At 36.2% G+C, this 14,166-nt stretch overlaps 1 protein-coding gene across 5 annotated transcripts in view; it reads right to left on the bottom strand.

The window, feature by feature from the left end:
* LOC111329529 (kinesin-like protein KIF15) overlaps positions 1-14,166 on the bottom strand; it is a 45,923-nt gene that overhangs the window by 21,723 nt on the left and 10,034 nt on the right. For 3 of the 5 annotated variants that reach the window (XM_022934254.2, XM_022934255.2, XM_088755395.1), the window contains 18 exons: positions 12,967-13,135; positions 10,008-10,032; positions 5,814-5,994; positions 5,014-5,090; positions 4,544-4,581; positions 4,323-4,426; positions 3,433-3,612; positions 3,090-3,191; positions 2,894-3,001; positions 2,353-2,478; positions 2,094-2,152; positions 1,883-1,946; positions 1,678-1,765; positions 1,405-1,434; positions 1,045-1,226; positions 609-671; positions 384-497; positions 4-97 (listed from right to left, as the gene is read on the bottom strand). In XM_022934254.2, the coding sequence (XP_022789989.2) occupies positions 4-97; positions 384-497; positions 609-671; positions 1,045-1,226; positions 1,405-1,434; positions 1,678-1,765; positions 1,883-1,946; positions 2,094-2,152; positions 2,353-2,478; positions 2,894-3,001; positions 3,090-3,191; positions 3,433-3,612; positions 4,323-4,426; positions 4,544-4,581; positions 5,014-5,090; positions 5,814-5,994; positions 10,008-10,032; positions 12,967-13,054 (1,723 nt within the window). In that variant the 5' untranslated portion in view covers positions 13,055-13,135. Of the gene's footprint in view, positions 1-3; positions 98-383; positions 498-608; positions 672-1,044; positions 1,227-1,404; positions 1,435-1,677; positions 1,766-1,882; positions 1,947-2,093; positions 2,153-2,352; positions 2,479-2,893; positions 3,002-3,089; positions 3,192-3,432; positions 3,613-4,322; positions 4,427-4,543; positions 4,582-5,013; positions 5,091-5,813; positions 5,995-7,278; positions 7,650-10,007; positions 10,033-10,154; positions 10,315-12,966; positions 13,136-14,166 lie in introns of those variants that run through there. The other 2 variants (XM_022934258.2, XM_022934257.2) reach the window with 2 other exon arrangements.

Below are 14,166 nucleotides of genomic sequence, written 5' to 3'. Positions count from 1 at the left end.
TACCTCTCAGCTCCAGATTTTCCATAGCAAACCTAGTGACATCTGGGTGGTGTTCAAGTTTATCTTTCATTACGGCGATTTCGTCTTTGAGAAGTTGCTACAGAAGGAGGAAAACTAAACAGCTTTAGAGATTTTACCAAAGAAAATTGTGATTATGGTATTTAGGAATAACACAGAGGGTGATAATATTAGAATAAAATCTTATTATTGTCTTGATTTTGTAGCAACAAATGCATTCCTTCCAATCCTAGACAGCTTCATTGAATACGAACGACGAAAACACTGTAAAAAGTCAGAGGCCAAACGCTAATAACCCATTTTAAATACTATTGCGAACAACAGAACGATAAATGGAAAGCGAGGAATGTTTATTACAGACTCACAATTTCTCTCTCTTTATCATCCTCTTGGCCATCAGACCCTTCCTTATCTCGTTTTCTCAGTCTCTCTAGTCTGGAAATTGTGCTTTCTCGAAACTTTAGGATCATCTTTGTCGACTGTAGAACAAGAAAGAAATTCAAAGTTCCATGTTATACAAAGTTGCACGATGCTTCCGATTATTTCAGATGATATCAATCGTGCTGGTGAGACATAAGTTGTACACAGACCTGAAGGAATTTTTCCTTTTTACTGCACAATTCCTCGAGCTTTTGCACCTTGTCAACTAAGCACTGGAAAGAGAAAGACAGGACAATAAATAATAGAGCTTTGCTGTAATACGTCTCTCCACTGTTACCTTGCTACAAGCTGGATCGATAATGAGCCATTTCATCTAGTCTCTTTCTCAATGACAACAGGAGTTTTTAAAGATTTTTAATAGTTTTTTTTTTCTCAACTGGTGTAACATCGTTACACCGGTTGAGGAAAAAAACTATATATATACTCGTTATATTTACCAACAGGAGTTAAACTTAAATAGCCAAAACTTCACTTACAACGTTTCTTTCAAAGCAGTTCCTTTGATCATGTTTCATAGTAAAACTTTGGGTAAAATTTTTTAAAAAGAAATACACGATTTACTATCAAGTTGAGCCAGTTTCGAACCTGTTTTTCCTGTTCAGCTCGATCCCTAGCCGCCGTGGCTGCTACCATCATCTCTCTCCACTCCCGGTACTGCTGATTCACATCAACTCCTGAGTTATTATTATTATTATTGTTATTGTTGTTAGTATCAGCAGCGACACAAGCTTCACCTCGAGAACTGTTCTGATCTGCTTCAGTTGATTCTGGAAAACGAGTAACCAAATTGAGTCAGATGCACTTACAAGACATGACCTTACATGACCCCATACATAAGAGAGAAGTTGCACAAATTAACATTTTTCGTTCGCCCAAGCACGGAAAAAAATTTCAAAACCACATACGAACGATGCAGAATAAGCTTTTTGATGTGTAACATCGTACCTTGTCTGGTGATTTGCTTTGGAATTCCAGCTGAAGGAAGACAAAAGGATAATAAGCTAAGTACATTGGGGAAAAGAATAATACTACGATAGTCGAAAAAACTGTGCCAATAACAGAACAAGAACCTGAAATATTTTAACACTATAAGAGCCAATATTCTCAACGGATGAGTTGAGGATGAGGGTACCTATTGCGTACTGAACTAGGCCAGGTAAAATTGCAAACATTCCTGGTGTCTGAACTTATTATTAACCAAGAAATTAGCGCTGTCACCTCGAGCTTTCTCCAACTCCTCTCTAAGTCGTCTTATTTCAGCTTGGAGAGCAGTAACACTTCCTGTAGCATCTTCATTCACCACAGCCTACAACATGAAACATTCAAAAGGGTCTAAATCGTGCGTTTACCACTATCAAAATAACCTTGGTACTGTTTGCAAAAACTTGTGAACGATAAAACAATAAGAGAATAACCATAATACCTTGTTTTTAATCATCTTCGCTCTTTTAGCAAAGTTAAGAGTGGACAATGTTTCCCCAAAACACCTGTTACAAACATAAAATGAGACTCAATCCCGACAAAAATCCCTAAGCCACGTAAAGACTGTGTTCAAGGAGAAACCAGTAAGCATGTATATCTATTTTTGTCATTACTAATAGAGCGAGAGTAGGATTTTGTAAACAAGGACTTACTTAGCTGATGGATGCACATTTGCAATAAGATAAGTCTTTGCATTACCACCTAGCGAGTCCTGTGAAATAATAAAAATTCAAATTGTTACTTTTGCACTATAGTTAAATTACCATGATACTGTAATACTACTGGCACCACAGCCAAGCACAAGATATATGTTAGAAGCAATGATACCAAATCATAAGTTGGAAGGAACGGTAGCATTTAAGTAATGTCCAGTTTAAGCACTGCACCAGAGGCAGTCCACATATGACTTACTCTGAGAAGGAATGTCAGTTTAGAGTCTCTGTAGTGAACATGTCTGGTCTTCCCATGGGTGATGTCAACTAAAGCCATGATCACATTACCAAGCGCTGACAATGATTTGTTTATACTACTTGCTTCCTGTAACATATGAAAAACAAAACAGATCAGCTACATGTACTTGCCTTAAACAAACAAACAAACAAACAAACAAAGTGCCTAAGTGTCCAAAAGTCAGAGGAGAAATAATTTCCATTAAATTGTTATAAAATAATACATCTCCAAAAATGATCAACATAGCAAATGAGTGCTTGGTAATTTAACTACAGAAAATTTTAAGTTAGTACCATTTAGGTTACCAGAGAAAAAATGATGTGAAAGTACTCACATCTACAAATGTTTGTAAGACCAAGTTATACTCTCAACTCTAGTGGCACCTAACTAAATAAAACTTTGAAAGACCATCACTTGAATTTAGCACTTTTTTTAAGCTGGTTACAATATTCACATACCAAACTGGAGACAGAACTACTGCAGGAACACATTTAAAATTTACCTTTAGTCTGAGTCCCTCAGCATGAGTATCTTTTTGTCTTTCAGAACCTGCCAAGTCCACAAGATGAAGACGGGACACCTTGATACTTGCCATACCTGCCTTGCGTTCCTGAAAAGTAATAAAAGCAATAAAAGTTAATGAAAACTAAGAAATAATCAAGTGAGGTAATGTAGTTTGTTATATAAAATTGTTGTACCTTGGATTCTAAAGTCACAGTAAAAACTGCATGACTGCGGCTACTTTCTCTGTTCATGGACGTAGAAGCTACTCTTCTGTTTAGCCAACCAGAATTCAACACCTAAGAGAGAATAATCATTTACGTGAGTTTTTGAGTGATCAAATATAAAATCACTGACAGCAATAAGACTGAAAGTTTTGATTACAGTAATATAAAATAGGGCAATATAACTGGAGAACACTCTCCAGGTCTGAATAACAAAAAAAAAATAATAATAACTTCAAAATTATCCTGAAAACTTTTTACTCATTATTAAGGAAGAGTTGAGATATCAAGTTTGTCATAAGACAAATTTGCATACCCTGTAAGCATCCCTGGCACTGGCCACATCCCGTTCAAGAAGTCCATCTACAAATACACCTTTCTTGATGTCCTCTCTAAGAGACAGGCCCATTGATGCAGGATCTAACAAGTCAAATATCTGTTCATTGTAGATCTCCAAGAAAGAACAGCGACACAAGAATTCTACTCGTTCACCATGCTAAAAAAAACAACACAAATAAATTCCCTTCTTCAATTTTGTTTCAAGTTAGTTTGCTTTTTTGGACAGTTGAGGGGGAAAAGTTCCTTTATACACCGAATGCAAATGTGGCGTCCAATTTGAATTGCCATTGTTCTGGACTGACTAGCCTCGTCTTCATGTGGAAACACAAAAGGATTATTACATGTGTGAGAGGCTAGTCAGTCTAGAACAATGGCAATTCAAATTGGACGCCATATTTGCATTTGGTGTATTCATCGATATAATTCATATATTATATAATTTTTAATCACTACAAAGTGGGGGTTTGTAGTACTAAAGGCAAGGTTCATACTTTTTCGGCCAAAGATTCAAGGGCTATTCAAGGACTTTCCAGGACCCTACTTAAAGAAATTTCAAGGACTTTTTTTAATGACAATTTTACCTCAAAACCAAGAAAAATGTTTCTGTTAACATCTATGTTTTGAGTTTGCCGATGGTGCAAAACAAAAGCAGATATTTTTCCATGTTGTTCAATAAAAAATCGAGGACTTTCAGGACCCAAAATGAAATTCAAGTACTTTCAAGGCCTTGAAATCCGCCTCCTGAAATTCGAGGGTTTTCAAGACGCATACGAACCCTGTAAAGGGGGTAAGTTGCTCAGCACTAAGTCTGCTTAGACAATATATCCCAGCATGAAGCACTTTTATCAAGAATGCACAAGAATGTACCTTTTCCTGTTCCCTGTTTATCAAACTGAATAGGTATTCAAATGCACGTGGTATGACCCCACGGAGCTGATGAGTAAAGCTCTCTTCTTCACCCTCGGCAGGTCCTATCACACAGAGATAAACAATTCAAACAAATGGAAATTTCTAGCTTATTTTTGGATCACACCTTTACATAGGAGGGAATTTTAGCTACACAAATATTTTTAACAGCCAAGACTTACCCAGCATGGTGAACGTCTTCCCTGAGCCAGTCTGACCGCTAAGAACAGAAGAAAATCAAATACATTGAAAAGTGATTTTAAAACAGAAATGAAACCTTCAAATAGCTAATAAACTGTGAAAAATTCTACCTGAGATTTTATTCAGTTTGAGTTGAAAAGCAAAATATTGTAACATTTTTTAATTTATACATGATAGCAATTAAAGATACATATACCCAGAAGATGTATAAAAACTGCTTTATTAAATAAGTTATTCAAATAACAATAGCAATACCATTACTTAACTTTACCACTGAACTAAATGAAACAAAGAAAGTAACCCAGTAGGAGGCAGATGCAGAGAGGACCTCATGGTTTGCTGCCTGATAATGATCTTAAAACACTTTGATAAATCACAAGATTGAAATGATACAACTCACAGCTGTGCATAGGCATTACATTACATTTGCAATATATATTGATCAACTTACTATGCAAAAATTGTTCCATTGTAACCTGCAACACAACCCTCTACAATCTTCTTCCCAACTGCTCCAAACACCTCTTCCTGTTCAACAATACCATAGATAATGACTTTAGTTCTAATTAAAATAATAACCATTCAATCGATATTCAAAGCCTCATAACTTAGTAAGAAAGTTGTGTCAGTTTGCAGGTTCTAAATAAATCTGCATCTCTATGTCAGAAAGAAACTATGGAACTCTTTTGGATCTAACAGGAAGTACATCTAATAGCAAATAAAATTATATCAACCTAGACTAAAATGCTAAAAACCATGATTTGAAAGACAGTAAATAGGTTTTGAAATTCCAATGTACTCAGTAGCAGTCAATTGGAAACACATTTAAGACTCCATTTGGTATGAGAGATTTATTACACGACTCGGGCAGTCAGAATGCCAATAACTAAAATCAACCAATCAAAATGCTCTATCACCGGTCAATATTCTCTCAGTATTGGACCGAGCACTGTCCCGAATGATACCGCACTTGTGTCCCTTTGAACTTCAGTCATATAATAAATCTCTTATGAACTAAGCTTGCTCGGGACCGTACTGGAAGAATATCGGCCCTCGGTCTTTTTTGTACAGACCGCGCTGCGCTCGGTCCGTACTGTCAAGAACTCAGACCAATATTCTCCCAGTACGGCCCTTGCACTTGGTTAATAAGATATATTTATTAAGCAGAATGATAGACTAATGGAGACAAAAAACCTACTGGTATTTCTTGGACATAATCTACAGTCTGTTAACTTACAAAATAGTAGTTACCTGAGTTGTGTTAACATCAGCCACATGATCAAAGGAAAATGTTTTTGGATCAGGCTTGCTCTGGAGTACAACTGTATTTGCAGATGTTACATCTAGACATGCTGTGCGATCAACGTCTGTTTCAAGGTTTTTAGCTGGAGGTCTGACACGTACATACACTCGGATGTTATCTCCTTCCCCACTGAAAATCAAAACAGCCAGCTTTTATACTGATGACATGAGTATTACAATGCATTAGGATCTATAGAAAAAAAAATTTTTTTTTTTCAGTTTGATAGAACTTTATAATACAAGGAATACAATCAAATACAAACACTTGGTTATACAAGAAGTACAATTTTTTTATGCTCATCACAATCTATTCTAATGAAGTCAATCTATAACTATGGCAGTTATTTCTAACTTTCCTAAATTCATCATTTTTGTTCCTGAGGCACTCTTTCACAAAAAGACTTGGATAAAAATAGAGACAATGTCTATACTGCATTACCAAACTCTGCCATACATATCTCTACGTATAATTATGAACAATTATGAGATAAATAGTACTGGTAGATAAACATCTTTAATAAGAATTTGGAGAGCTTTCTTTTAAGATTCTGATTAAATTTCAATTTTGAGAAGCATTCAACTGGAAAATACAAAATTGTTTTATGAAAAATGAAAGCTTGATCCAATTATCTCAAGCAATAGAGATAATTTTAGCTAGAAGAATAGAAACATAATCTGATTACAGTAAATTTAAACAATAAACAAGAATTAAAAATTCAGGGTTTCAAGACTAAGCCAATAAGAGATTCCTAATTATATGTATATATATATATAAAAGAAACCAGAGAAGCACATCAATTAGCAAAGTCCCAGTTCTCATACTAAACTAGAGCCAGCTCATCGACAGAAAGCATTTTTAAGAACAATTCTAACATTCAACTTCTCAGCATCACAGAATATATTATCCATAACAGATGTAAAATTAAGATATGACCACTATGCAATGTAAACTACTAAAAAAACCACAAGGAAAACATTTATCACAATACAACAGCTGGGACTAGTAGTGAACTATAATATCAGAGACTGGAGTAAGCAATTCTGTAATGAAAAGTTGTTATATACAATATTCTGGAGGAAAATTAAAGCCATTTTGTCAAGATGAAATCATTTTGGCAAAGTTAATGTAGAAGGAGGCTCTGTAGTGGTAACAACAACAGAAGTAAAAATGCTCCAAAAAACAAGAAAAGCGACCAGTGATATTGCAGTTTATCAAGGATGGAGCCAATATAACATTAAGCATAATAAACTTGGGCATAATAACAAAATAAAGCAGAAAACCAAAACTCAAACACTCAAAGAATATCAATTTGATAAAACATTGTCATCAACCACTGTATTAGCTCTACCATAGGGTTTGGTACAACTCATTGCTGCCTGATATTCTCATTAAGGTTACTACATAGCACTTTACCTTTGACAAAAAGTACATGACGAGTGACTATGCCTCCTATTAAACCTGCACTTATGTTCAGGAACCATAAGCATCATGTAAAAGCTGCTTAATGATCATCCATCGTGATATTGACAATGCTACTCTCCAAACCATGACCTTGGAAAATTCAATTGCTTTCCATACATAAAGCGCTAATCAACACCAAAATTATTCATCCTCTTCTTTCACACCATGGGTTGCAATTTCTATTAAGAGCTATTCAATTCACCATCCAAAGATAGATTGTCAATAATATCCATAACAATCAATTCCCCTGTTGGGAACAGCCTCTCTTTTGTACCCCCCACATAAAGAATATATTATTGTAGTTTATATACATACGAGAGAAAGATAAGCTTGCGCTTTTTAAAAAGTTCATCCTTCAAGATCTGATTTCTGCACACAATGTATTTAAAAGACTTTAAGCAGAAATATTTCGGAAAACACTCCTTGATGAGGAGCCTGGTTTTGTTTCTGAACAATTCTCTCTAAGACTTGTAGTATGCATGGCTGAGTGCATTGATATCTGTGGAAATTAAACATACGTCAAAGCTGACCATGAATGCATGATTGAATGAATAGGACTATGAATCTAAATTGTCTGAATAATAAAGCAGACAGACTAAGAAAACAAACCATGTAAGGTGCAACTAACATGGAAATACATTTATAACTTTCCACTGTATTCAAGCCTTTTGAATATTTCATTCTGCTTGTGGAAGGATGTGGAAAAACACCCTAACCACATTTACACAAGGGAAAAGTCATGTCAATTTCCTTGTCGAATCCAGACATGTTAGTTATCTAAATGCTTTATTGATTATCTCTTCAGATAAAAAAAAATACAGCTTTGACCAATTAATAAACTTAATAAACAAGATTGGAAGTTAAGGATCATTTAGCCATTAAATTTGATTAATAAATTACATACCAGCAATCACAATTTCTTCCTTTAGGAAACATTTCAAACACCTTTAAGACTCAGATCCATGCAAAATCTAAATTAGTAGGATGACGTGTCAATCACAATTTACCTGCAGCTCAGTTTAAATGAAAAATTTGGGGATTCTACTCTTCAAAATACCTTCCAATTTTAAATACAGAACAAGCTACAATTAACATTCCAATACACTCAAAATGCATATAAGAAAAGTGATAAACAACATAACAAGGTAATGAAATTTGTGATCACTAGATTTTGAGGCTAGATTTTCATCTCTAAATTGTTTTTCAGAGATGCTTCTTGCTTTTCAAAATATATTCTTTCACCATCAAAATTGTAGAGGTCAGAAAGCAGGTTGACAATGCCATTATAGACATGCATGTTAATGCAGCTGACATAGCAGCTTGTTATTTATAACTCAACATGAAATGCATGCAGTTCCAGCAAAATTGATGAAAACCATGGAGGTAACTGCAGTATTACCATACTCATTACAACTTATTTCACGTACATCGGCTGTTCATGAATAAAAACAAACAGCCATCTCTTAACGTTTACTGCCAACAAGAGAATTGTATTTTCATAAAGATATGTCTTCTAAAATTTATATGCAATATTATTTTACGTTCCACCTGTTGCATCCATGTTCTGAATTAACAGAAATTCGAACATAAGGGCAGTAGCCAAATCAAATTTAATTATCTGAAAATACCATTATATTGAATCCATCACTATATACGAAAAATTGCCACGACTCCCTTAACGTATACACACTTCAACAAGGGATTTATCGATCTTCTTTCAAAATAAATAACTTGGAATGAAAGGAGCAAAAATTTCGCAACGAAAATACATTGTGCTTTAAACACAAATTGACAGTTTCTTAAAGCCGATACACTGACACCGGTTTAGCCTTCTAGGAACAATGTAGCATCAAATATTTCAATTTCCCTGCAGTAACAATAATTAAACACACATAAACAGACTGATTACAAGTTAACTTGTTTGTTTGTACAGTTGTTACTTTTCCAAAAATAATCGACGCTACGCACAACCTTGCCAAAGATGAAAGTACGAAGTAGTTAGCCGAATGACCATTACCACGTTAAAACTCATGTTTTCCATAATTTGGCAGAAAACATTTCTTCGCCATAAAAGAAATTCATCTTTGAATAAGCAACAAACGTAAAATAGACAAAGAAGTGTAAATTCTGTGTTGCAAAGTGAGTGTACATATGTTTAACTTGAGTCGAAGAACTACAAAAATTAGCTAAATAAAATTACACTCGTGCAGTTGAACCTTCCATATCCAAATGATATTGCCATCAAGTTTCGATTCTTTCAATCTTTACTTCTTTGGGATATTATTCTGTGTCAACAACCGATCGTTCAAGCTTGCTTAAAAGCTTTGCTTCTAGCGTCTCGGAGCATCAAAAATGTCCGTTCGCGTCACTTCACAATGAAGCTTTCTATGTTTGTTTACTTATCGCAACAGACGACTTGCGCAAGCACCAACGCTAGGTTTACTATATGGGAAAGCCCTGTGAACGAAATAACACTTGGAAAAATTATAGTTATAGTAGCTTACGTTCAAAAAACCAAAATACAACTTTGAAAGGACATGATCAGTTAATGTCGTTAAAAGTGATCGCGCCTATCGGTTTTATTTTCAGCACCACGTACTCGCATGTAAGTTAAAAGTAAAAGGTTTACAATAAATGTGGGCTCTGTCGAAGAAACAAAACAAAGCTAGACTGACTCTTACCTTTCATGTCCACTGCTCGACGATTCTGCAAATCAATAAAATAAAACTCAGTGTTCGCGTGCTTTCAGCGATTACGGTAGTTTGGCGAACTGAATTTCAGAGAGAAGTACGTGACCACCAAAGATCTCTAAAGGCCACTTTCCTCACCTTTTCCTCTGCCCGGTAGATGAATTCTCATAGTATCACAACTCTAGAATTAAGGACCGAACTCTGATAAGAATTTTCCTCGAAATTTAAAGAAACATACTTGAAACGTTGCTTGAAAGGAAATGATGTCAAGCCGTTTCAACTGAACCGCTTTACCGCTCTGGCAAATCAAATTTCGCGCTCAGCGCATGTCCTTCACCCTGTCACGTGACTCAAAGAACTTGTCGAGTATTTATATTTCATTACTTTAACTACTGGCACTGAAAATTTATCAAAAAATTTTAATTTGCCATTTGAAACTTTAATGGCAAGTAAGAAGGTAAGTTAAGAAAAATTATTTAAACCAAAACTCGAGATGGATCGTAGTCTAAAAGGCCGTCTACACGGCAGAAAAATTGATCGGGTACGGACTTGTCAAAAAAGGAGTACGAACCTGACATTTTTTCCCGTGTAAACAATCCGTACCATGTTTTGGGGGATGCATACGGACCAGGGTTTTTTCTTGTTTTGGGGCCATAGACTTCTACAGCCCCAAAACCAGAAAAAACACGGGTCCGGACCAATTTCTTGGATCACTCGTCGCCATTTTGTTTATAAGAATTACCGTATCAACTCGAATAAGCGCCGCCCTTGATTAAGCGCCGCCCTCAAATAACACCGCACCCCCGATGCAGCGCTTATTCGAGGAATTCCGTATAACCAGGAAAAACACTATAAAACAATTTTAACACAGCATCGGCAATTATATTCTTTAAATGTGATGTTCTCTGCTCGGGTTATGAAACGCTTGGGGGTTTTTCACCGCACGTATTTCTCTCGTAATTCTAGATTTACTATCAGTTTAGCATCAGTCCATAGGAAAATTGACAGATAGAAAGTGTACCATTGAATAAAAATATAAACTTGTCTGGTACAATTTTTAAATAAGCGCCGCCCTCGAATAAGCACCGCGCTTGTGGGGCGAAAAATTAAATAAGCGCCGCGGCGCTTATTCGAGTAAATACGGTACGCATGTTCGATAACAGCACACAGCTGTACCAAATACTGTTGTCTCATGCAAGAAATTGGTCCGGTCCCCCAAAAACTGCAGTGTAAACGCAACTTTGCTAACTTGATCCTTATGCTTCTTTTTGTCCAACCCGTGACAAAACATCATTCGTGTATACGGCTAAACTTATGCGGTCCGTACTACTTTTTTGACACGTCCGTACCAGACTTTTCTGCCGAGTAAAGGGCCTTTAAGAGTAACGTGCATGTTCTGCACCTTATAACCTGCATGTTCTTGCACCTTATAATTAAGGGAGTGAAAATATAAAACTCCAGGCCTCAGTAAAATTAGAAATGATTAAGTTGAATATAAAAAAAGCCGTGGTTTGAGTGGCATAGAATTTCTGACCGTGACCGTATTTTATTACACGCAACACACAACACGCAACACGCAGCACAAACTGAGGAGTATGACAGTCACTACAGCAAGTGTAAAAATTATGTGTGAAAATTATGTGTTAACACGAATATCATTGATACCCACTTTCAGCTGTCACTAGTCAAACATTAATAAATCCAAGTTTTGACGAAACAAAAAAAAGAAACTTGATATCAAAAAACAAACATCATGACACTGAATGGAAACTGAATATCGCAATGCAAATGATATTAAGCCACGGTTTCTCAAAGAAAAAGAAAGAAAAAACCGGAGATTGCATTAACCCTTTTAAGTGACAGCAAAGAGAGCGAACTCTTTACTTTATACAACAAACAGCGGAAGCATATGCTCTCGTTAAACAGCTTTTTGACACAAACTTTACAAGGCAACCCACGAAAATGTCAAATGTCGTGGGATTGTAGAGCAATAAACGAGATGGTGAGACGTGTATATTTCAATAACAGCGGCTTTGAGTCAAATAAAGATTACGCACTGGTCATAAACTGGATTAACAACACCCTCGCTGTTGCCGCCCCAACTCTTAAACACATTACTCCTGAGAAGCGAGAATCAGTTTAAACCCTCACAGGCAGTGTGTTGGGAAAGTTGAGTAAAGTGAAATATTTTAAGCCAATTCCCATTGGTGTTTATCGTTAAGTTATATATGTAAATGAGCTATTGTTTTTCTAGAATTCTTTACACATCGCTGTGAAAAGAAGTTTAAACTTGAATTAAGTGAAGGCCCCCTAATTGGTCAAGGATGCATACAAACCTAACTCATTTATGAGTTCTTTGGATAGTACTTGTTTTATCAATTTTTCTGTCATTACAAGTTCTCTTTCAAGAAGTGGAAATGAGTTTAGTTCCCTTCATTTTCAACAGCACGCGAAAACCTGCCACGAATTTCCCGAAAAAATTACTTCAAATTTCGATTAACGTCTTCCTCTGCAATGAGCAACACAATAAAGAGCTAAACTCAGCATTACAAAACATTTCTGTCTTTCGTCATCGACTCTCTTCAATTCAGAGAGCCACTGGTTGTAACACGAGAAGTCTGTCGTGAAATCGGTTGGGTTAATTTGGTTCTTGTTTTGACGCGGATCAAAGATTCTCATGACCGGGTCAAATGACGCTAAATTCTTCCTCACAGAAAGAGAAAACGTCTTGGAGGAAAAAACTGTTTTGTATTCTAATCCCGCGTACACATCATTGCTGCCCCCTACAGAACTGCTTCAGTAAGATATTGTTTTGTTAAAAAACGTCCCTTGATGAACGCTTATAGCCTCTGCTCGAATTCTCAACATCCCGTGACAGCAATCGGTAATGATTTGCGTGTACATTTCCGCTGGGAGCAGGAGTGAAATAAACAACCAGCTTTGCACTTACTTGATTTACCAGCTGGAGTGGCTCTTACGTCGACTTCATGTAGGCCTGCACTATTGGGCAGCGTTGTAGATTCCTCTTGTCGAAGCATGAGAGCGATATGCAGTGACTTTATTAAAGCGATACATCAAGTACATAATGCCACTGCAATCGGCGATCTTAGAATTGTATCCTGTGAGAGGCGAAAGAACACATGATCAAATTATTACTCGGTCCCACAGCACGCCAATACAAACTGTCCCATTCAAGAATCGAGCAAACAACGCATGCGCGTAAGTAGACAAACCCCTATGGAAATTTTACCCCTAACTAATTGAAAGTAATTCCTACAGTTATTGTGTGGTCCTTTTCTTTCTAGTCCCAATAAAGAACCTGTTTTTTGTCGAGTAATTGTGGGTTCGCTTGGTAGTTGAAAGCGTCTTGTTTGGCAAAGTTTACCGACATTCTAAGTCTTTCGTGCCTTGTCGATGTTCGCGATGTCAAAACAAATCTTTCAGCCTGTCAGTCAAGTCCATTTGTTTGCCTTAGTTTTGTAGCTATGCGATTTTTGATCAACAAACACATTAGTTCTTGAATAAAAATTGAATAGCAAAGCAAGGTGCGATAAAAATCGGCAGGAATGTGCGCTTCATACAAAAGAACTCCTCGACAATTTATAATTGGTACTTGTCGTTGAAAAAATAGCCTACTTACTTAACAGAGAACCGCCATCAGGTCTATCAACGAGTTATTCACGGCGCTTCATAACATAAACACAGATAACGCGCGCAATCAAGAGGACCGATTTTGAGGGCTCAATTTGTTCAATTTAGATTAATTCGTTAAATACGTTATTTGTAGAGGCAAGCCAAGAATAGTTGGTAAACCAAGACTTACTTTAATGCGTAAACCTCCAAGCCATCATCACTTAGCGCATTTTTTGTAACTAGTGCTTTTAATGATAGACGAAACTAAACTATCACCTATATTTGACTACTGTATTGGCTAATCCTTGTAATCCTGTGGCGGTAAATTTTTATTATGTCGTGACTTTCCGGGATCAAATAAGAGACTAATGACTGAATCATTGTTAGTGATCGGTGCTATGGTTTCAGACGATATTTTCCTTCGTTTGTTTGCTTTCCGAAGCTGTCTGACTCACTAGTATGGGCTTCTTTTAATTAAGAAAATATATACACCATTATTATTTGACCTTAATGTTGC

Source organism: Stylophora pistillata, chromosome 3 (assembly GCF_964205215.1).
Source record: "Stylophora pistillata chromosome 3, jaStyPist1.2, whole genome shotgun sequence".
Taxonomy (NCBI): domain Eukaryota; kingdom Metazoa; phylum Cnidaria; class Anthozoa; order Scleractinia; family Pocilloporidae; genus Stylophora; species Stylophora pistillata.
The sequence above is the reverse complement of the archived record's forward strand: the minus strand, read 5'-3'. Positions and strand labels throughout refer to the sequence as shown.